The 24,868-nt window shown below is 36.7% G+C and overlaps 1 protein-coding gene across 2 annotated transcripts in view; it reads left to right on the forward strand.

The window, feature by feature from the left end:
• Window positions 1-24,868, forward strand: part of ifc (delta4-sphingolipid-FADS-like protein ifc) — a 152,755-nt gene that overhangs the window by 108,621 nt on the left and 19,266 nt on the right. For both annotated transcript variants that reach the window (XM_081728153.1, XM_081728154.1), the window contains 2 exons: window positions 13,620-13,833; window positions 18,247-18,458. In XM_081728153.1, the coding sequence (XP_081584279.1) occupies window positions 13,620-13,833; window positions 18,247-18,458 (426 nt within the window). The remainder of the gene's footprint in view (window positions 1-13,619; window positions 13,834-18,246; window positions 18,459-24,868) is intronic.

Consider the following 24,868-nt stretch of genomic DNA (forward strand, 5'->3'; position numbering starts at 1 on the left):
AACCAACGTATTAAGAAATGTATAATAATAAGAATTATTATTATTATTATTATTATTATTAATAATAATAATAATAATAATAATAATAATAATAATAATAATAATAAACAGAAAACGATACGATCACTTACATAATTTATAAATATAAGTTAACATTTAATAAGCATATAACTGCAATGGAATTAAGTTGTTTCTCTCTCTCCCTGAACGCTACAGTCCTTATTGTTCTAATGCGTAGAAGAGAACTTGTGGCACCCACGATTTGGGGCGGTGTGTGGTCACAACCTGGTATCCCTTTGTTGTTAGTCCTTGCTTTCTAGACGGATGCAGTTATTACCGGTAGAATATACAAGCAAATAGACTTTTGTATTACTATTAAAGTAAATAATTACACTCATTCCTTCAATGTGATACTTGTGGTTGCTTAACCATATACAGACAGCTGATCCATGGAAAAATCGTTAATAATAATAATAATAATAATAATAATAATAATAATAATAATAAATAACAGGAACTAGACAAATATTCTTGCAAATAATAGGAAAAAGTTTGCGTCACACTGTTCACTTTGCTGGACACACCAGTGTGGCGCGTTATACCGATTGTGGCAAACTGGAATATAGGGTATGCTTTTTTTTTTTAATTTTTTTCCCCAACTATTCCAACTGCTTCAATTGAAATGGATCTATAATAATAAGAGAATGAATTTAGTCTTCTTACCCTTCAATTTAGAAATAAGGTTCGCGAGAATTTCATAAAAGAATAATATACTCAGAATTGTATATAGTAGTTTGTTTTATTCGAAATTACATACCGGTACTTCCTGCAACTGTTTTTTGATTGAAATGATTTGAAATGAAATTTTTAAGTTTTACGTCCCACGATTATGCCGGATAGGCTAAAGGAGACAGTGATAAGAAATGAATGAAATGGTGGAATGAAAAAGTGGGATAAAACGGGAGAACCTCGAGAAAACCCACGCACACAGTGTTTGTCCAGCACAAGGTTCACTTGGCGCGAGCATAGATCGAACCAAGGACTCCATGCACCAAAGGCGAACGCTCTACCACTGAAACACCGTGGTCTCTGAAATTACTTATGGAACTACCGAGAACTATGCTGTAATATTTGAATGTGCTCCAAGTTTACAATAATTAGTTTAGTTAAATTCATTATTAACAATTAAATAATTGCATTCATTATTAACAGGTAAATGCTGCTGATGCAAAGACTTAAATCTAGCGATACCGCGAGCGTAAGTATTAAACAGAGAGATTTTAAAGAGCCCCCTGAGCTGGAGGCCCTGGGCTTCATTGGCTCCGCCCTTAATTCGCTAATGCCTATAGATTATAAATTAAAGGGAACGGGCCGGGTCCGTTCTAAAAATTCCGGCCCGTGCAGACCTCTAGCTCCGGTGTATATGCTATCTGAAAATACAGTAGAGTTTCGCTTATCCGACATAAAACAGGCAGGCAGAACGCCGGATAATATGGATGTGTTAAGGAAAGACCTATAAAAAGTCAAACTATGATATAATTTTACACATTACGCATCTAATTATCATCTTTACAAGAAATTAATATAATGCATTGACTCAGTGACGTATCCAGCGTGAGGTCCTGGGAGCTGTCCCTTACCAAACCTCAAGCACTTTTTAATAAATCTACTTTTTCCCTTTTGAGGGTTTTTTTTTTTATGTCAGATTACTTTGAGTCAGTGTCCAAACTGTGGACAATGCGTTGTTGTTATAATTCTAACAAGTAACACTTCCCAAGTGTAACACTCCGATTTTGATAAAATTTGGCAGGTAGATACTATACATAAAATAAACAAATAAGTGATTTATTATTATTATTATTATTATTATTATTATTATTATTATTATTATTATTATTATTATTTTGCTGAAAAACTGTTTTAGGGGCAAAAGCCCTCACCCAAAATTTGAAAGTGGGCGCTCGAAAGGCAAAAACAAGTGGACCAAAGTGAACGAAATTGTGAACAGATATTGCGGACATAAAATTAGGGAATACGTGTTTTGTATTTTCCTGGAAAAAAACTGTTAGGTGGGGCACAGATCCCTCCAAACCTTTGATCATGAAATATCAAAAGTGCTAATAACAGTATGTCAGAAGTGCCTAAATTTACATGAAGAATTGGAACAAAACTTTGTGTTAGGACAATAAGCAAAAAATAAACAAATTCGGCTTTTCATTTCCTGCGAAAAAACTGTTTTAGAGGACAAAAGGTCCCCCCCATGAATTTTGATACCGAACTGAATGAAATTGTTCACAAATGTTGTAGAGGTAAGATGAGGAAATACGTGCTTCGTATTTTCCTGAAAAGAGAAAAAAAACGTTTTGAGTGGACCGAGGCGTTGAGTGTCGGAAGGATTAGACCGAAGCGAATGAAGTTGTCTGTAGATATTGGATATGAAAAATAAAGCCTCTCGTGTTTCACAAGTGTCTCCATCAGATTTCTTCAAATTTGGCAGATCAACAACAAGCACAAACAGTATAGCGTATTTTGTAGTATTTCACGAGGCAACTTTAACCCTTACAATGTTTTTCCGCATAAACAAAAACACGTGCCGATTAATTTCCTGTTTGCTGTTGATGTGCCAAAATTGATAGGGACATATTTAAAACACGAAAGTCCTTATTTTACATACAGTCTATGCAATATCTACACACAATTTCATTTGCTTCGGTCCACTCCTTCCTGCACTTTTACGGTAATATTAAGTTTTTTTTTTTGGAGGGGCTCTAGGCCCCAACACTGTTTTTTCATACAAATTAAAATGCATTTCATTTATTGTTTTGCAAATTGTCCCTATACGAAGTTTCGTTGCAATTCTCCATACTCTTTAGGAACTTCTGACGTATACATACTTATTTGCTTTTTTGATATTTCCTAATCAACAGCTTAGAAGGTCCGAGCCCCACTCAATCGCTTTTTTCCAGGAAAATACGAAATACAATTACCTCAATTTACGTCTAGAATATCTGTGCACGATTTCAAAATTTTGGGTGGGGAATTCTGCTCCCTAAAACCAATTTTTCGCAGAAAATAAACCAGTTTTTTTTTGTTTTGTTTTGCGTATTGTCCCTACACAATGTGTCGTTCCAATTCTTCATGTCCTTTAAGCACTTCCGACATACTGTTATTAGCACTTTTGATATTTCACGATCAAAGTTTTGGAGGGGTCTGTGTCCCACCGAAAAGTTTTTCTTTTTTTCAGGAAAATACGGAACCCATATTCCCTCATTTTTCGTCTACATATCTGTGCACAATTTCATTCATTTCGGTTCACTTCTTCTTGCCTTTCGGGCGTCAACTTTCATCATTTTGGATGGGGGATTTTGTCCCATAAAACAGGCATTCGTTTAGTTTTTGCGTATTGTCCATACACAAAGTGTCATCGGAATTCTTCGTCCTTTACACACATCAGACATATTGTTACTAGCACTTTTGATATTTCATGATCAAAGGTTTGGAGGGGTCTGCGTCCCACCTAACCGTTTTTTTTTTCAGGAAAATACAAAACACGTATTCCTTCATTTTACGTCTGCCATATCTGTGCACAATTTCGTACACTTTGGTCCACTTGTTTTTGTCTTTCGGGCGTCAACTTTCAAAATTTTGGGTGAGTGCTTTTGCCCCCGTAAAACAGTTTTTCCGCAGAAAATAAAAAACATGTATTCGTTTATTTTATGTGTAGTATCTGCCTGTAAAATTTTATCAAAATCGGAATGTTACACTTGGGAAGTGTTACTTGTAAGAATATACCGTAATGCCATTGATACCAGGTGGAATTAAAGAACACTTTTAAATGGGATTACAATTTCGTTTCCGGTCTGTTTATAACATTACTGTATTAGAACGATACACTCATTGCCATTTGCTATTTTTGTTATGTGATATACGTAGCAAACAGTTTTCCTTACATGTCTCTAGAAAATATTTTTTGATTTCGTGTGAGTTAGAATTAAGTTTGACCGGTTCATAAATGACAAGTAAGAAACGTTTAAGAGAAATACAGAACTGTTGCATTATTATTATTATTATTATTATTATTATTATTATTATTGATATTTTTGAAACATTAGAATTACGTGCTTACGAGGATTCGTGTCGGGTCCCCTCCGAAAAGAAAAGCTAAGATGTCACGTTTGATACTAAGATGTCTGTTTCTGACTATATATATTTTTCATACTTTATTGGAGACATTTTTTTTTTCAAGAAAAGAGGATGATAAAGGAAGCTATACAACACCATAAACTGAAAGCAATCGGAATTACTAATAGTACACTAATTCTAAATAAATACGTCATCAGAGGAAACAAAAAGTTATTTCCTAATTGTATTGTTTCAGTTTTATTAACATAAAAAAATATACACTTTCTACAATGTTTTGTAAAGAAAAAAAATTGAACAGGACCGGATGGGATTCGATCTGGTGTCAAAACAGTATAAGAATTACTAGTCCGTCACTCTACCCACTTGACTACACAGATTTTCTTTTGTTGCCTATCTTTTTCTTAAGAAATAAATGCTCATGGCTATAGAGCATGTCACTTCCAAACTTAAGACAACAGTTTTTTCTCTTTGTTTATATATTTCCGTATAACATCTTGCTTACAGAAGCTAATTTACATCTGGCAGACAATTTACACCCTAGATTTAAGCCAATAAATGCAATATTTTACTCCAATTTCCAGTTCCTTGATTCAGCTAATCTTGTTATTCCCTCTGCAATCGTGCTGTGCTACTCCAAAAATTCCCTCGAAAACATTATTGCCAGTATACACAAAACCGAACATAATTTTCTTTTTTGCTTATATTTTTTATTATTTTATTATATTTTTTGGAAATATCTCCTTAGATGGATTGCTTTCTATTATCTCCACTTACTAATAACTAAATTTTACCCATAAACATGTGGAAAATGAAATAATTGCGAAAAATCGTGAGTTACAGTATACGCGCAATATTTTTTGCGCATGGGAGTACATTTTAACCGGCCGCCAGTTTGCATAGTTTAATTTTAGAGAGTCGAGACTTGTTCCATCTTCTTTCATATCGCAACAGTTTTCAACGATCTGCTACTTGACCTCCCTTGCCATTTGAAAATTTTGAGTACGACCCCGTCTGAGACCCTGTGGAGAACCCTGGGACAAATATTTTTACTTTCAATCATTGCACTATTGAAATGATGACACACGTATTTTCCTGTTTTGACATCTGGTGTCACCATTTCAGATTTATACTGGTGATCATAGACTTTACAATGACGTTTTTGCTGACATTTTGACCGGCCACCATTTTGCACAGGGTAATTTTAGAAAGTCGAGACTTGTTCCGTCTTCTTTCATTTCTCAACACGTTTCCAGTGATATGCTACTTGACTCCCTTATAATTTGCAATTTTTGAGTTGGACCCCACCCGGAATCCTGCGGGTGGCCCTGGGACAACACTTTTTGCTTTGATACGTTGTACTTTTAAAATGATCAAATACGTGCTTTCCTGTTTTGGCATCTGTCTCACCGTTTGCGATTCTAGAGGTGGAAACGGATTTTTTGGACACCCTGCATATACATATAACTCGCGCAGTATATGCATTTGGAAAATTTTTATTACAGTTTCGTAACAGGAGTCATTAGTTCTTTCGATTGGTGTATAAGCCATCTTCCACTTCGATATATAATCTCCCTCTCTTCCCTTGTTAGTCTTGCAGATATGGGGTGATATCAATAAAACGGAGAAGTTACTCATTACGCCCAATTTTGAAGTAGTTACTCGCATTGGTATCAATAAAAAGAGAACTGAGCACTAGTCGTATCGGCTGACCTCGAAGAAGCCCCGCCCTTTTGAAGTAACCACACCTCTATTCTCGAGCCGAGTAACTACTCCGCGTTTGATATCAATAAAAATCAAAGACTATTCTGTGATGCTAGTAACTTCTCCAAATTTGTGGAGCAAGCTAAATAGGGGACTCCGTGCGAAATATGGCAGAGTATATGATTGTTTTGCTATGTAGCAAAATTTATAAATTGCACAGAAATGTTGCAAATGGAGATTACAAAGAAACATAGGTTCATGAAAGAAAATGTAGAGTAGTTAGCACAACATTTTTTAGGAGAATCAACGGAAATTTGGGGTGATGCACTACGTAATGATGAAAAGATGCGGGTTTTCTTGCTTTACGTGAGTGATCCGGGATTCCAGGTCTGAATGTCAGGGGATTCTGTTGTGTCTCAAAGTACTGTGTCTGTGACTACTACAAGTGTAATGGATGCGATTATTGAAAAATCTGAAATTTGATTGTTTCCGGAGATGTGTGTAATATTCAAACAGCAAAGGCAGAGTGGCAAGAACAATATACATTTCCGGGTGCTATCGGAGCACTTGACTATAAACACCTGGCAATAAAGAAACCTAGTATTTTGGAGACGAATACGCTAATAGGAAGAGCTCCTTCGTGGCTAAGCGGATAGCGTACATGCCTTTGGCATGAGAGGCACACGTTCGATTCCCAGCGGGAGCTCATATGGTTCGAATTTCAAGTTAATCAGTGGGTCCCGTCTCATATAGCCTCGCTACTGAAAAGGACATTAAACTCAAAATCAACTCAACTCAACGCTGATAGGAAGGGTGTATACATGAGAATGTATATTTTTTTATGCCAAGGTGAAAGGGGACACGTATGGTGTGGAACAGAGATGTTCACCCTCGCGAGAGTGGCCCTCTCGAGGGCATCCTCACCCTCAAGTTCCCTCGCCCACAGTGACGCGAGGGCGAGGACAAGTTTTGGCCGCGAGGGCGAGGGAGCGCGAGGGCGAGGACAAGTTTTGGCCGCGAGGGCGAGGACAAGCTTCGATGGCGGGGCTGAGGGTGCGCGAGGGCGAGGACAAGTTTTGGCCGCGAGGGCGAGGGTGCTCGAGGGCGAGGATAAGCTTCGATGGCGAGGGTAAGGGTGCACGAGGGCGAGGAAAAGCTTCGACGAAGAAGGTGAGGGTGCGCGAGGGCGAGGACAAGTTTCGGCAGCGAGGGCGAGGGTGCGCGAGGACGAGGACAAGCTTCGATGGCGAGGGTGAGGGTGCGCGAGGGCGAGGAAAAGCTTCGACGAAGAGGGCGAGGGTGCGCGAGAGCGAGGACAAGTTTCGGCAGCGAGGGTGAGGATGCGCGAGGGAGAGGACAAGCTTCGATGGCGGGGGTAAGGGTGCGCGAGGGCGAGGAAAAGCTTCGATGGCGAGGGTGAGGGTGCGCGAGGGCGAGGAAAAGCTTCGACGAAGAGGGCGAGGGTGCGCGAGAGCGAGGACAAGTTTCGGCAGCGAGGGTGAGGATGCGCGAGGGAGAGGACAAGCTTCGATGGCGGGGGTAAGGGTGCGCGAGGGCGAGGAAAAGCTTCGACGAAGAGAGCGAGGGTGAACGAGGGTGAGGGCCAAGTGTTACTGCGGGAGTGAGGGTGCACGATGGCTAGAGACAACTTCCTTCAGGAGAACGAGGGCACGCGAGGGAGGAGGACAAGCTTCCTTAAAAGAAACTGTTTTGGAGTTTGCTGTTTGACCTCTTTTGGAGAGAGGCAAAATTTAAAATATCATCTGCCATGTCCCCTAGATGAAAGTTAGTGTCATAGCAAGGTTATACATTAATCGTATTTTTCCTTTCAATTAATTGCAGTAGACAATTTCTCGTGTGTACTTACATAATTATTAAAAATAATAATGCAAATAAGAATAATATTTGATTTTTCCCATGAAAGTTTCCGGGTAGAAATAGCGCTACGTTAAGAAGAAAGTGTGCCTCATTGTTGCCCTCCCTGTGCTGGAGACGTTTTAGATAAGAAGTGTCTACTACATTGTCATGTTTAAAGAGTGTTGGTAGACAGACAGACAGTCACTCACGTCATTCAGCAGTAAATGACAAGAGCGCTGATATCTGAACAAACACAATCAATGAGAGAACCATCAGAATGCAGTAGATCAGATGGAAAAAGACTTGATGGAATGACTTTGGTTCATAGATGGCCATTTTGCTCTGGACTCTCTCGGACTCGGGCTCATTTTTTTCAACTGGGCTCTCGCTCATTTATTCCTTTGGGAATCGTGCTCGGGCTCACTTCCCTCAGTTGGACTCGCGCTGACTTATATTATTGGCGCTCGGGGTAGCGCTTAATTATTGAACCCGAGAACGGTTGAGCGCGAATGCCGAGCTAGCGAGCGTTGGGCTCGTGAGTTTGGATGCCCATGAAATGGGCTGAATTAATAGCATACATCCTCCTCCAATGTCCACCACTGATGAAGTTGTTACAATTAATCGGAATTTTTAACTTTTCATAGTTTTGTGACAGCCCAAACTATTATCTGAATCGATATTTGTTAAAATAATGTCAGTCACTATTGTATCGATTTTCATTGTTTCTGCTTTTATAATCTACGTGGGTAGAGCTATCATTTAGTTACAAAATAAATATGTTTTTTCTTGTCCTTAAAGAGAAATATCTGACACGTTAATACTGAAATTTTGTTAAAAGAGCTGGTTTAACAAAATAAATTTAATAAGTTCCACAAGACATAAGTTGTTTATGCAGCCGAAATTCGCAACTGTTGACTGATTGCCGTTTAGTGTCCTCTTTCGTCGGCGAGGCTATATGAGAAGTGGACCTATAGGTTTAACGCGGAATTCGATCCACTGTCGTTCAATATTCTCCCACTCGGAATTGTCTCCAGGACCCCATGCACCAAAGGTTCGCGTGCAAGCCAGTAAGATAGGGTTAGTATGTTGTGTTGTTCAATGATTTTTATTAGGAATAAAATACGTTACAGGATGCTATACTGATTGTAAATATTATAGTGCAAGATTTGAACGATTGTGTGGTAAAAGGAGAAATATAAATTTGGACAAATTAAAAAAAAAAAAAGCCTGAAAATAACTGTAGGATATATGAAACATATAAAACTTAGGAAAAGCCACTTCAGCAAAACGAGCAGGATTTTGTTGTGGGTAAACAGTTTAATCATATTATTATTAATTTCGCACAAATGTGCCACACATCATAGCATTGGCGGCGATTAGGGGGGCAAAGGGGGACAGTTACCCCCCTCCACTCTTTTGAAATGACTCATTAATGTCGCTATATAGTTTCATTTGGAAATATAAAGTTTTTGTATGTATTAAGGTTCATAGAATGAAAATGGTGCCATAAAATATTTGCCGTTCCGTGAGTACGTATTAGTTGTCTTCCCGTGCAGTTAAGAAAGCTATAGGAGTTGCGTATTAATTGCCACGAAAAATGGCTCAAAAATTAACCTATCCGAGTGTACGTTCATATTCATTTCTTCTTACAAGGGCTTGATATGTTAGTCAGCCGCTTTGGAACTAATTGAGATAACATTTCGCAGAAAAAGAAGTCCTTCATAAGCAGTGTTTCTTTCAGAAACAATGTTCTGGAGGGGGTGGGGGGCACACTTAGTATTCCGGGGCGGCACTGCAGGTACTATTCTATTCATTATTATATTATAGACGTATTATGTTGGTCTCCTTCGGGGGGAGGCTCTCAGAGCTTCGGGGGGCAGTATCCCCCAAAAAAAACATGTCTGGAAGAAACACTCTTCACAATTTATTCTGTAATTGCACAAAAATCGACAGTTCCTGAAATGTATTTTCTTCTTTCTAATACAGCGTTTCCCAACCGGTGTGCCGCGGCACACTAGTGTGCCGTGAATGGACCGCTGGTGTGCCGCGAGGAATCGAAACAAAATTATTAATTTTATATCAATCAAATTGCAGAACGTAGAGGAAAATGTATATTTGTATTTCACATTACTATGAACCTCTACTATGAATCTACAATTTTAAGTTTCATACCGGGTTACTGTTCTGTACATTTCTAACGTTGAAAAAAGTATTTGTTATCATTGTTATGACCATTATTGCTTCTTTATTGTTGTAGACTATTTTGTAACTTGAAAATTTAAAATATCAAAAGAGATTTGTTTGTTTGTTCGTTATTTAGTGAAGGTTCGATAGAGTTTTGAAAAAGAAAGCGTATTTTTTAAAAACCTGAGTCCAATATTTCATTGCAATTGTTTTCTATTTTTAAATTTGAATGAAAAATAAGCATAATTATTTACCACGGGGAAAAAACAGTGAAAGAGCTTTCTTCCCTGTGAGAAGGAGATCAATAATCACAGAAAAAATACCACTGCGTTTTATATTTACAAATAATAATATCTATAAGTGTGCCGTGAGAATCCCGTAGTGTGCCGCAAGTTGAAAAAGGTTGGGAAACGCTGTTCTAATAGTAAGGAATATTTGATTTGATTTTTTTAAATATCCCTTCAGCAGTGAGACTATATGAGACGTGAACCTATCGATTAACGTAGAATACGAACCACATGAGCTCCCGCCAGGAATCGAACCCGGGCCTCCCACGTCAAAGTTGCGGCATTGTTTTGCAGTGTAATATACGAGTTCAGGGGTGTACATATACAATTTTGTATATACAATTAAATTTAGTGAATTCAACATAATTCTAGGTTTTAGGATTATTTGGGATAACTGGAGTGTGGAGTGATTCTAAGTATTGTTGAAATGAAATGAAATGAAATCTTTAAGTTTAACGTCCCATGATTATGCCGGTTAGGACGGACTTCTGGTGGGGGTGGTGGGTTGTAATACTTCTACTTAGAGCTACTTTTAAGAGCTCCAAATTCTGGGATGCATTTTATTTGTGTATATAAAACAAAGAAGTTTCCTCTTCCGGGGGGGAGCGGCCCCTGGATCCGCCACTGACGATAAGGAAATAATTCAACAAATAGGTTGAATAATTTTCTTTTTTATTCTTTGCATAAAAAATACAAAAAAAAATCGCAATATTGAAATAAGTGCATTGAATTAAGTTACCCGACACTGTGAATTGATGCTCTGATCCTCACGAAGAAGGCCCTCTCGAGGCCTCCTCACCCTCAATTACCCTCGCCCTCAATATGAGGGCGAGGGTGCGCGAGGGCGAGGAAAAGTTTTGAGCACGAAGGCGAGGGCGAGCGAGGATAATGAACAACACCTATCGCAAGGGCGAGGGTGCGCGAGGGCGAGGACAAGCTTCGATGGCGAGGGTGAGGGTGCGCGAGGGCGAGGAAAAGCTTCGACGAAAAGGGCGAGGGTGTGCGAGGGCGAGGAGAAGCTTCGACAGCGAGGGTGAGGGTGCGCGAGGGCGAGGACAAGCTTCGACGGCGAGGGCGAGGGTGCGCGAGGGCGAGGACAAGCTTCGACGGCGAGGGCGATGGACAATTCCATTCGCGAGGGCGAGGGTGAGTGAGGTCGAAGTAAAATGAACATCTATGGTGTGGAAAACGCAATCAGATGGACGTGCTTTACGACGTGACTGGCTGGACTATTTAAAAAAGGAAATAAAGGGACCAAGTGTCTGATTTCGTTCTTGAAGCCAAACAATCTTGGACAAGACCTTGGACAACACGTGATATGCACTTGTCGTGCTAATCTTGATATTGGTGAATTCCAATCAACATCCATCAGTTCCAAGAGGTTCGTTCCCGTGGTTTCAGTATTACTTTCTTGTTTCCCGTTTTCTTTTTCAAATTAGTTTTTTTTTTCTTTTTAATGCTCGCTCGGATATTAAAGATTCTCTTTTGGATTTGTGTCTCATTTGTAGATGTATTTGATATTTCGTTGCATTTCACTGTAATTGCCTTCAAAGCTTCGGCTTTCCTTCGTTTACTTTCTGGTAACTGTGACTTTGAAAGTACCACTGGAACTTTTATAATATCCACAAATGCACTTTAATTGAAACTGTCGTTGCTACTTGTCCCTTCCATGGCGTTTAGGATACTGCGCCAGAAGTTACCCACAACGAAATGACTACCCAACAGATGGGAGAAATGAGTAACTACTTCTTTTATTGATACGACTCAGTGCTACGTGCAGAGGAAGCGCGAGTAAACGTTCATAAATCTGGAGCAGACTAGACCTGAGTAGTGGCTTGTTTTATTGATACGAAATTGAGGGAGATTACTCCAGGTGTAGTTACTCCGATTCTCGAGCAGGACTTCTCAGGAGTAGTTACTCTTTTTTATTGATATCACCCATGGTCTTGGTCTTGCATGCAAGACTTGCAACAACTGCAAGACCAAGACTCTTGCGCTCATCACTACAATAAACTGCTTTCTGGTGGAAATCCTAGAAAACCTTCAATAAGCAATACCACTCATGCAGGGTCAGTCGTATGGCCAAGAATTGTATGCGAAAGATCTTTCCTAGTTCTCTTTTCTCTGGGCCTTGCATCTTTCCCGACAATTTCATAGCTAACAAAACAAACATTTCCCATTTAGGAAAATATCTAAACATCTTTGGCATATTATTCATCCGGGATTCACCCGGGATTCCGGGTTGATGCAGTGCAAAATAGAGAATTTTATATTATTTAACAGAAAAAAATTTCTTCTTTATTCCTCCCAGTAATTTAAATACGTACTAAGTAGAGTATTTTCATATTGAATTTTACGTATGTACGCTTATACATAATGCATTTACTGTATATTACTGCATACAGTTACCGTTGTGAGAAACAATTTCTGTAACTTCTCAGTAACGGACAAAAGTTCATGTCCCATTGGTGTCCGTTATTCAGAGATTTCACTCTATTAGCGCAGGTTACTTTACCACAAAAACAATTTCATAATGTTCATGAATGTAATATAAAAATAGTCAAGTCAGATTTAATAAATTTAGCTATCATCTTGAAGTCAGGTTCCAACAAACAATATTTAAGCAATTCATTTTTCATACATAGGTATATTTCAGTTTTGTGTACTTCATGCCAGTTTTTTGGCACCCCGTGCAAGTATATATGTTGTACGTATCGTAGAGCCGGCCGTGGCTACAGTCAGCCAAGGAAAGAGCAAAACCACATAATCTTTTCTCGTGATTATTTCCTTTTAGTGTTTGTTAGCTATACTGGACTTCGTTCGGTATTTTTGATATTGCGGTACATCGATATTTTTTGGTGTTCACAAAGCACGGAAAGTTGGTTTAAACCTCAGTATCGAACACCTTTAGGTTGTGCACACTACCAGTCTCCTTAAAATCGGTGTACTAACGACGTTGCCACTACGTTGTGCGTGATAGACGTCCTGTCATTATGTGTGCGATGAAATTCCTCTGTTGTGTTTCTATAATTATTACTGCCAGCTAGAAGAATCATCTTCAGCCTTTCATTCTATGCCAGAATCATCCTTGATTCATTCGATCTGAAACGAGACAAAATTTTGTATGTAACCTGACTTTTGGCTCACCTTGTATAATTGTGTAATTAATCCAATGTTTTAAAGGTTCCAGTTCTCTATAAAAATTATGTTGCATATTCTTTGTAGCTTGATGAGTAGTTTGTGTAGTATGACACCATACACAGGAAACATATAGAGATAATATTTGTTATTCTAATGCAGCCAAGCTGGTAGTGATTAGTTAATTCCAAAATTATATGGTTTAAACGTGATAGTTTTATTTTGTACTTTCAGTTAAAAAAACAAATACAGTAATTTCCTTGGATTGATATGCAAATACTATAACCTGTTCTCTTTGTTTATTTACAGTACCAAGGTGATGAGAAGCGTGATACAGACATTCCCACTTACTTAGAAGCAAAACTGTTCTGTACAACGTTTGGAAAGTTCCTGTGGGTTTGTCTTCAACCCCTCTTCTACGCCCTTCGCCCGGTTATTACGTATCCAAAGGAACCCACTACATTGGAGATCATCAACACTATAGTGCAGTTAATATTTGATGCTTTTATTTGGTACTTTCTAGGTATGAACCTAGTTATAACTTAATTTTAGTTCTATATAGAAATGCGAAGTCGAAAATGCGTTCCTATTGCTAGCTTTTCTTTTGCCACCAACTTCGGAATAAATTGACCAATTAGGATGCGGTTTTCTGTAACATACAATATAATGTTTATATTGCTTTTACATTAAAAATACTTAATCCTAGTTGGTTTAATTTAACCTTAATTAGTCCGAAAAATATACTGTATTCGCGGAACTAAACTTCATTATACGTTTATTAATAATATAAATATTCAGGTACGCTTATAACCCCATGGGCCTTATATTGCTGCTGGAAATGAAAATTTCATTAAAATTATAAAATATATTACTAAAGACATTTCAGTATTTCGTAAGGCACAGAACAGTTTTTTGAAGGAAAAGTTAATTCTGACAGCCAAAATCCACTAGAATAAATCCATTTTTTGCTATTTTATAATGGATATCAGAAAATGATGACAGTTCTCAGAATTTGTAATCAACCAAAATTTTAAGCATATAGAATTATTTTCTAAAATACTTAAATTATTGTAAAATATCACAATATTGCGAGCGGTGATAATATTCAATGAGATAGAGTAAAAAGGCTACTACTCACCGCAAAAAAATATGTTGCAGAATTTTCTTCTACACGCAACATGTAGCGCTTTCGGAAGATGCTACTTCCTTCTTCGGACTGTTAGACTCATAAAGGATGGAGGAAGGGTTAAAAAATGGTTAAAAGGTTAAACTATGTAAAAAAAAATCTGTCAAACATTAAATCACACGGGAATCGACATTCACTGAAAAAAAAAAAAAAAAAAACAGTGAACAGCAATGTACAATGTCAGTAAGTGTCTATTCCCGTGTGATCTAATGTTTGACAGAAGATTTGTTTTTTTTCTTACATATCTTACCCTTTTAACAATTTTTTTACCCTTTACCAATTTTAAAATAATTACAGGCCATTTTTTTTTTCGTTTGCTTTCAGAATTTTCTCAGAAAGAATTACGGAATAAGAAAGAATTGCCATTGGAATTTTGTAAGAAGTTACTATCTAGCTTACGTCAATGCCATTTCAGTTAATTTGAAATACAAAATTTGATTCAAAATTTACTGTGTGTAAAATTCGCATATAAGTTTATTTTTGTGTGTAAATTTAAACGTTTTCAAGACCTTATTGTTTCATATTTCAATTTTAAATTAAGTAAAGTGACTGAAGACAGATTTTGCTGTAGAATTCAATGTCAACATTCGATTAAAAGTACATTATTAAAAATTTTAACAATAATTATTATGAATTGTGCAGGTAGTCGGCATTGACAACATAAATGGGAGGCTTTAAATTGCTTTAACTGCACATGTTAATAACTAAATAATTATTAGGAAAACTTATTGCAACTTCACTCTGCATGTCTAAACTCCGTAGTCCTGTCCGAGTTATGCAATAGCTATTAACTAGAGGTTAAAATAGAACGAGTTCAATTTCACTATTGGTTTGGTTCTGTGGTTTTAAAAGAAGTTGGACTTGCATTCAATACCAAACTATAACCGATTTATCCTGTTAATTATATTGGTTAAATAAAAACTGCTTGGTACTAAAACATCAAAGCACTGCAAAACTTATTAAAGCACTTAATTTATCAGTTATATTAAAGTGGCTGAATAAAATTTGAAAATAGTGAATGAATTTCTGTTGCATTTTAGAAAGCTTAAGTCTATTTGGTCTTCATTCTCAGAAATAGTTTGTAACCCTACACAATGTTTGCTTTCTCTTTCATTTGCCGTGGGGGTTACACGTCTGTAAACGGAACAGTGTCCACTTAAACACATGGGATTTAATTAAGAAAATAAATTTTACATTTTGTTTAGTCCTAACAAGTTAATTTAGCCGACATAAATGGAACTAACCGAAAATCTATAAAAATGCACCTTTTAATATAGTGGAAACTAACTAATTTACTAAACATGTATACAATGCGTCCTCAATGAGTGTAACGTGAGCTGAAGATGTTTAAATTGCCTCTCCAGCAGAATTTGCTCGGTGATGCTTGTCCTGTTGTTCGGACTACACTTCATTTGTGTCCGTTGAATTGTTTTAGTATTTCTATTTACTTCGTATAAAATAAGAAGTTATACAACGGAATTCAACTTTTAGGAGTCAGCCGTTAGAAAATTTTTAGGTATAGAGGAATAAGTTATAATGATTTCACAATAACTTGGTTACCTCTTGGGATGAGTTGTATAGATCACTGTATAGCATGAAACCAACTTGCTTTCTGCGTACAACATAAAATTCCCTTTGAAATTCTATTTAAAAGTTAAAACTGGGCTACTTTCCAGCATACACCTTACAATTTTCATTTCAGCTTCTGCATCATTGACAGTTCCTCTGAAGTAACATAATAGTAAATTCATACGCTGCAGACGAAAGAGTTTTAAAAATTGCGTACTGCCTCATGGCAGAATATGTGTATTGTTAAATAATAGTTGGAGCGAGCGGAGCAATCCTCTACTATTCGACTCAACCGAAACTTGTGTGTCTGTTGTACGATAACTACCGTAAAATTTAATCGATTTTAATGAAACTGGGTGTGTGCCTTCTTTCTAGTCTTTTGAAAGAACCTTGTTGTTATGGGGTTGCAATCCATCGAGAAAAAAGATAAAAATTCACCCCATATAAAGTTCATATGTATACATAGAAAACAGTTTTCCGGTAAAAACTACATAAAAATTATTCGATTTTGATAAAACATAGTGTATTTAAACTATAAAACTGCTGTATCGCCGAAACTAGACACTTCTCAAAAAAGTGCAAGATAAGCTTTTCTCTTTTTTTGATGTGAAGAACATATGTGCGAAGTTTGTCGGATTTCTTCATTCTACTCTTTATCTGACATAGAAAATATTTTTAGACTTGAGATGGGCGAAACACTTAGAAGCCTGAAATTTATAAGTATCGAAACTTTGACTTAATGGTGGATTGATCGCAAGCAACAGTAGTAATAATGACATAGTCTGGCTATAAATGCTATTACAAAGTTCCAGAGGCTCCAAGACCGTTCGTTGGGAGGAGAATGAACGAACCTGGCTGTGGACTCGTTACAAGTGTTGCTTTAGAAAGGGATATACTTAACTCGTACATATAGAATGGAATGAGGTGATTACGAAAACCGGTAGCAGTAGTAGCGCTGCAAGTTGGAAAACTAGCGAGTGAAATTTCCAGCATTCTTAAAAATCTAGTCATTTTTTGGGTACCACATAATCCAGTGGTTCCTTGGTACTGGATCCGTTCAGGATCATCCGAGAAAGGCCACCCACGAAATGCAAGGACCCAGAAGCTGTAAAAGCAGTAGCGATACGTATTAGGAGAAATCCCCTATTGAAATAGGCAGTGATATGAACAACTCCAAGCGAACGATATCAGACAACTCAGGACAATCTTGGTCTTCGAGTTTACCGATGCCCAACAGGACACTTTCTGACGTTGAAGGCGCAAAGTACGCTTGAATGTTAACGCCTATTCCAGTGGTCATGAACAGAAAAATTCTCTTCACCGATGAGAAACTATTCACCATCGAAACGAGTTTCAATCGCCAAAATAATGTGTATGTCTCATAATGTAAGGAAGCCTGGAGCAAGGTTGCTAAAATCCAGGCCATTATCTCGCATCAGTCATGTTGTGGTGGAGAGTAAGCTATGTTGACACCACACGCCTTCATTCCTTTGAGAAAAGTGTGAAAACCGAATTTCGGGTGTGCCAAACACTGGTGGAGCATATAGTGAAAAATTAGCCACCACCTTGTTTAGAACGTCCCAATGGACTTCTGGAGCATAATGTTCATTGATGACTGGCTCTCTATCAGCCTTCACATAATCCCTTGATTACAAACTGTAGGCAGTGCTTGAAGGGCCTGTAAAAAGAGCCACTCCACAATTGACACTTTGAAGCGCTCTATATTGGTTGCAGTAGCCTGCCACTTCGAGCCTGTGTGTACGTGCTAATCGCGTGCAATTTAAAATAAGATTGATGCACCCTCTTACCAGATCTTTATATACTTCACATCCTTTGTGCACATTAAATTACCTTTCACCATATTGCTGGTTTCCTTTTTTGCCTTTGTAACAGTATTTATGGCCAGATTGTAATGTTTGCTGTAAATAGAATGCCGGATAAGAGTCTGTGTAACTTGTATAGTATAGCTGAAACATAACGACAAGAACGGTCGACAGACTAAAATTGATGGAGAAAGAAGGTAGTGTAATTTTGGGTATTCTCTCTGGTACTCTTTAGCTTTGCTAAGAAGGTACTCGTGTGTAATTAAGTTATTGATTTTAATATTCATTAATAGATATATGTCGAAGTGACTACAGCTGGCATATTGTAATAATTCCAAAATATTTATATATTCCATAGGTGGGAAGGCTTTGGTATATCTGATAGCTGGCTCTCTACTTGCAATGGGATTGCACCCTGTGGCAGGGCATTTTATATCTGAACATTATATGTTCCGAAAGGGTTTTGAAACTTACTCATACTATGGACCACTAAATTGGATTACTTTCAATGTTGGCTATCATAATGAACATCACGATTTTCCTGCTGTGCCCGGATCTCTACTTCCAGAGGTAAGTCTTAAACATGCTACTTAGTTTTCTGATAGTGCTTTATAAGCCATGTTATAGTTTATTTAGACATATACACTTTTATTTTCATGATGCAGTCTCTCTTATTTCATTTCTAGCAAATACTCTTGAATGTTTCGGCGATCAATATTTTGTGCTCTCCCCTGTAATTTCTTTTTCCGTGGTGAATTTTACAACAGAACAACTAAGTAATTCTATAAATGAGAAGACTATACATGTTAGAACAATTAAGATACATGTTTTCAAACCTAAACATACACATTGTTTACGATAGTGTTGGGCAAATTTCAGTTAATTAACAATTAATCTGTAAATTTAATTGCAAGTGGCCATTAATCAATGAGAATCGACTGCAATTAATCAATTAAAAGTAATTGCTGTGGAAATTGTAGTCAGGTTCAGTCATTCAATGGCAATTGAATGTAATTGACAATTAATTCAATTACAATTAATTTCCACAGCAATTATTTTCAACTGATTGATTAATTGCAATTGATTTTCATTTATTAATGGCCAACGCTATAGTTGCGTATATATTGCATCGTACAGCTGTTTTTAAACATATATATAAATGAAGTATAAAACTGTTTGATGTTTAACTTCTTCTACACTGCTAGACCGATTTTGATTATTTTGGTACATGAGTGAATACTGACCAAACTTAGGTTTTATTATATTAGTTTTCTGGAATGGCTTATCTTAAGAAGAGTAGAGCTATTCAAGCATTTATGCCAAAACTACAGTATCTCACAAGCCTTTCAAGTTAGAAAGATGGACTTGGTTTATGTCATCATTAGAAATAAGGGAACCCATGTTCCAGTACTTTCGAAACCTCCCGTTTTAAAGGGCTGGGGGGGGGAGTGGCTTTCTAAATAAATAAAAATGATTGTAGCGATGTTTAGCGGCTAAAACCTCCTAGACTGCAATATGAATTTAATGACTTTTGGTACATAAGTGGATCGTGATCCAACTTAGGGTTTTATTACAATATCGACATGAGGGGAAAGAAGGCTTTGGCTGAAAAGTTATATATAAAAATAAATCAAAAGCGACTGATATAAGTGCTTAATTCATAGTTTTCGGAATCAGTGAGATGAATAGTGACACTGCCGATTCCATTTAACTCCAAATGCAGCCCCATCAGCATGAGAGGGAGAACGGGCGAGATTTATGAATGTTTAGCATTACGCTTTCATTGAAATGCGTATGTTAAGTGGGAAAGGGGTTAAAATACTTTCCATAAACCTATTTTTCCAGTGCGAAGAATGAGCATTTCGGATAGTAACGGCGTAAGAGCAGGCCCAATTTATATATTGTGCGCCCCTGTGCTCTAAATAATTTGCTGCCCCCTACACACAAACTTAGCCTCAAACAACAAAACCAACCGTGATTTTGCAAACAGACCATCTCTTGTTGAGTAGCAGTTTAGGTATTACTAGTTACAAAAGTTACAACGTAATTTTAAATGGCCTAATTCTCTCAATGATGATTATAATGTGATGTTCTGCCCGAAGGTAGGTGTTTGACCCAAAGGTTCCTGGACACTGTGAACCCATGGTAGTTTGCCATTGCTTTCCATGGAATGATAATGACGTTCTAAGAACAAGATCTACAGCTTAACTTGGGATTCAAACCACTTGTCCCTCCACTGGGAATCGAACCCGAAACCCCTTGATTACAAGACAACAAGCTTAACCACTCATCCATTGAGGACACATTCTCTCAATAATGGCATGTAATTTGTTCATGTAGGTTTTAATTTACTGTCCGGAGAAAACACATGGTGAAATTTTATGTTTACGTTCTAACAAAAAACGGAGCAACAAATTCAGTGTTCACGCGCTTTGCATATAAAGTTTATACTTGAAATTTCAGTATGATGTTCTTCAAACACTTCAAATGAATCAATAAGAGTTATGTGCTTTTTATTAATCCTTAATTAGCTGTTATATCATTTTTATATTTCATAATTTCACTTGAATTATGATTGAATTTCTTAAATATTTAACTTATCATTATAATAGTAAAATGCAGAATTAAAAAAATAGGCAGTGTTTTTGACATTGTTTATTTTGTGAACTTACCACGTAATTAAACATTATAGTGAGTTTAGTAAAAAACATTTTATAAAACATTATATGTAAAAAATTATATTAGTTTCCATAATGAGTGTGGATTCTTTCATGCTTTTAAGCTACTCGAACGAATAAGAGAAAGTCTTTCCAAAGTATTTGCAAATAAGCTTTTTCTCCTGTATGCATTTTCTTTCCTCATATTTTAGGTTACTCGAATAATAAAAAAACGTCCCAAAGTATTTGCAAAAAAATTGTTCTTTAGTCAAGGCGCTAATTTTTTTTTTTTTTTTTTTTTAATCGCTCAACCGGCGCTACATCTCAGGTTTCACACTACAGTTTGATAGAATAGGTTATATATGTAAGCACTCTAGGTAGTATGTCACGTCAAATTGTGGTATCACTCATTATATAGACGCCATTTTATGTTTTGATCATGTGACATCGGTTATATTCGGGAGTTGTTGGTAGGGTGGTCCGCAAAATAAAAGTAACAGTGATCGGAGGTCCACAAGACTTATTTTATTCCTTCTGATGTATACAAATAACTTACGAAACTTCAGTACAATTAAGTCATATTTACAGATCACTCCATTTTGCTTTTTTTGTTAGTTGTTGTCAAACCTTTCAGAACAAAATGTCAGTATTTGTATTCTCAAGTTACAAAACTCTTTCATCACTGGAACGGCAACATTTTACGATGAATTTCAACTAATCGAAGAATAAATTGCTTCTGTTCCTCGTCTTTCGTCAAGGCTTCATTATACTTTTGGATGGGACTTATAACTCTTTCAGCTACACCATCACCACAGCCACTGGTTTTAATAATTCACAAACTTTTTGGAAAAAAGGATTATCTCGACATCTAGTGATCATAATGAAAGCTACGAACTTACATCTATCCGGTTATTAGCACAGCTATTGTGTTAAATTACGTTGTAGTCTTGACACGTATAATGTAGTACACAGGAATGTAATATGGCGTATACTCATTACCCACCTAATATTTTTATAGTGCAGCATATATTTACCTTAAATTTACGAAGGAACGAGTATATACGGAGGTGAGCATACACTATATTTTCAAAACAGTCCAGCGTATACCTCCCAAAAATTCTAGTATTAGATCATAGGTAATACTACAAGAACAAAAAGGTTTAATAATGGAGTGACCTGTAAATATTGAGCAATAGGGCTGAAATTTTGCAGTTAAGTAACTTATGACTCGAGGAAAAAAAGAAGTCTTGTGGAGGATTATATTGAACAAGTTGATTTTTTTGCATTTAGTTTTGGACCACCCTAGTTGTTCGGTTAAAATGTGCATAACTCCGGTTAGAATGGAACGATTAAAATAATAATGACACCAAATGAGAGGTGATGAAATGCTCTACATAAGCATTATTACGCTTATCACTAGAGTTAAATCATCTTCCACCAGCGTCTTCACGATACTTATTTTGTGAGGGAGTGAGCTATTTTGTGCCTCTGTTACAAACCAAATTATTAGCTTGTGGTGACAATTGCTTTGAGATATCTCTGTCGTTACTTACAGTAAATCTAGGATGTTTTCCAAATCTCCTTAACAGTAAACCGTTTCTATTCAGATCAATTTGGGCTCTCTGAGATACTAAAAAGTCATTCCCTAACATATCTTGGGAAAAATTACTTAACACGCGAAAAGCACGATGAAATGTTCTCTCATTAATTTTGAAACGCACAATTGCTATCTTGTTTATCAAAAGAGAATTATGAGTAATTCCCTTTATTCGTGTGTCGATATTCAATATCTTAGCCTTAGGTGAAACTAAATCCTCTCTAATTATTAATATCTGTGAAGCAGAATCTATTACAGCATCAGCATTCTTATCTTCAATCATTAATGGCATTATGATCGTATTATTTCGTGTAGTAATGGAGGCTTTTACAACATGACCCTTATTTCCTAATACAGTGTTATCTCTAAATGTACTTCCCACATTTACAGACATTACGCGTTTAAAGACTATTTACGCAACAAACACGCATCTTCTGTGTGAAAACCATGACCACAAAAAGAGCAAATGGGATGTGTTTGTGTCTGATTCGAAAATTGTTGATAATTGTTTCCACACATGTGTTTGAAACTGATAATTATGAAAATTTTCTCTAGAATAAAATTCATTTCTCGTCTGGTCTCACGAAATCGACCTCTAAAATTCCCTCCTTGATTGTGATTCTGATTTCCTATATTTTGTCTGTAAAAATTATTCCCTTTTCCTTGAAAATTCTATCTGTTTTTGTTACCATTGTTTATGTTACTACTGTTAGTATTGTTTTAATCAGATTGCTGCTGACTAATCTGTAAAGTTAATTGCTTTAACCTTTTCTCTAACGATTGCAATTTATCGAAACTAATTGGACTTTGCGCCTGATTACTTTGTTTACTCTGCACTTTCGGTTCACTAGCCTCTTGTTTAACTAATTGTTGTAAACTTGGAGCACATTAAAATATTACAGCATAGTTCTCGGTGTTTGATAAGGCTATGAGGCTGTGGAAGAAAGCAAAGAAAATTTATGCGCTGGAATTATTCGTAACATACGGCCCCTTGAAATATTCGGTTCCAGGGCCCCGAAAGCGTTAATCTGCCCCCAGTCCATGTCCGATATAGCCTCGGTACTGAAAGGGTCACTAAACTCCAAACCAGACAACTAATGAACTTTGATTTCTCAGATGAGTGATCAACAGTACAAAGAAATTTGTATCTTGGACAAGTACTGATGGACTTCTTACTGTTTCTTCCATGACTTTTGCTGCAAGAAAGGAGTATGCATCAGCGACTAGTTCGTACACGTAACATCTAGCAATTTTAAAATAGCATTTTAGAAGATTTATGAACTTTGCTTTGTTCATGTAGTTTGAAGGTAAACCGTTTTAAGACATGGAAATTTTAACATCATCCATTAATTTCAACATTCGCCTCAATAGAAGGCAGAACTTTGTTCTTCGAGAGTGGGTCACATCTTTTGTCCTGGGTTCTGGATCGTACTCATCAGATATTATGCGAAATTTTCCATAATGATATACTACATTGAGATACGTCACATATTGCATCTGTATATTTCTCTAGATGGTTAGGCGTTGCCAAATAAATCTGCGCAACAAATTACCATTTTTAATTTTTTATGTCGAATTGGTTGTTATAGAAAAATAATTTATTATTTATAATATGAAGGCGGGATGATTTATTGGCCTTTCTAATTGAGATGTCGGTAAACAGTGATGATGGTAGTTGCTGTCCATTCATGAGACCAAAAAGTTTCTCGGATCTTCATCACTATGTACAATGCACCACATTCTTTGAAAATGTTGAATTACGTACAATATCTTAGTTGTGTACTTTGATAACCTTGTTCATGATAGCTAAAGACCTGATCACGTTCTTGCGCCAGCAATGAACTTCATTGAAAATTTTACCAAAATGTTTTTCAATTCAATGAAGTTCATTTCTCTCTCTCAAACTTGATTGCAGTTTATGGAGATGTTACTGGTAACTACACTGGAAATACAAACCAATTCAGCTGAAGATTTTTTGAAAGATTGGCGAGCATAAAGGCCCTAAAACAACTTGTGTGTAACTCTTTTTGAATTCACCAGGTATTATTTTTTTTTCTTCACAATGATGAAAGAAAGGTAGCTTGCAACCTGTTTTCAACAGATAGTGAGCTTCGTCATCAAATGGATGTCTTCAATCCTCCATTATCTATCCCCGATGCTGCAAGTAAAAATTCTTCCTGGTTTGGTATGTGATGTAAGAAGAAACAAACCTTGATACAGGATGATATAATTGTTTATGTGAAGATCGTTTCGAAGAGGGGAATCGGAGGGAATTTCGACTTACAGTATCTTCTCCAACATTAGGTGAAGTACATCAACATTCATTGTGTGTGTATATTTACAAGTGTAATAATGGAGACATGTTGAACTACCATCCATTGATGGGATTGGAAACTATGCAACAACAAACTTGTATCAGTTACAGCACTGGGAGCAACTGGTCCTGGAAGTTTTCTAAAGATAATAATATACAATTGTAGAATCATGTGAAAGAAATTGTGAGGGTAAAAGAAAGGGACTTGAGTGTTTATCTATGTGCGATCTATGCATATATTAATAGTCCAATGACAATTGAAGAACGTGGGTATGACAAGGCAAACTTGATAAATTAATATATGTTACTGGAATTGTATTCACGATAGCATTAAACTAAGTTCATCTGCACAACGTAAGCGTCTGAACTAAATATGAAACAGTAGTTTTGTATTATTCGATATTAAATATAT

This window comes from Thermobia domestica, chromosome 10 (assembly GCF_964235325.1).
Source record: "Thermobia domestica chromosome 10, izTheDome1.hap1.1, whole genome shotgun sequence".
Lineage (NCBI taxonomy): Eukaryota > Metazoa > Arthropoda > Insecta > Zygentoma > Lepismatidae > Thermobia > Thermobia domestica.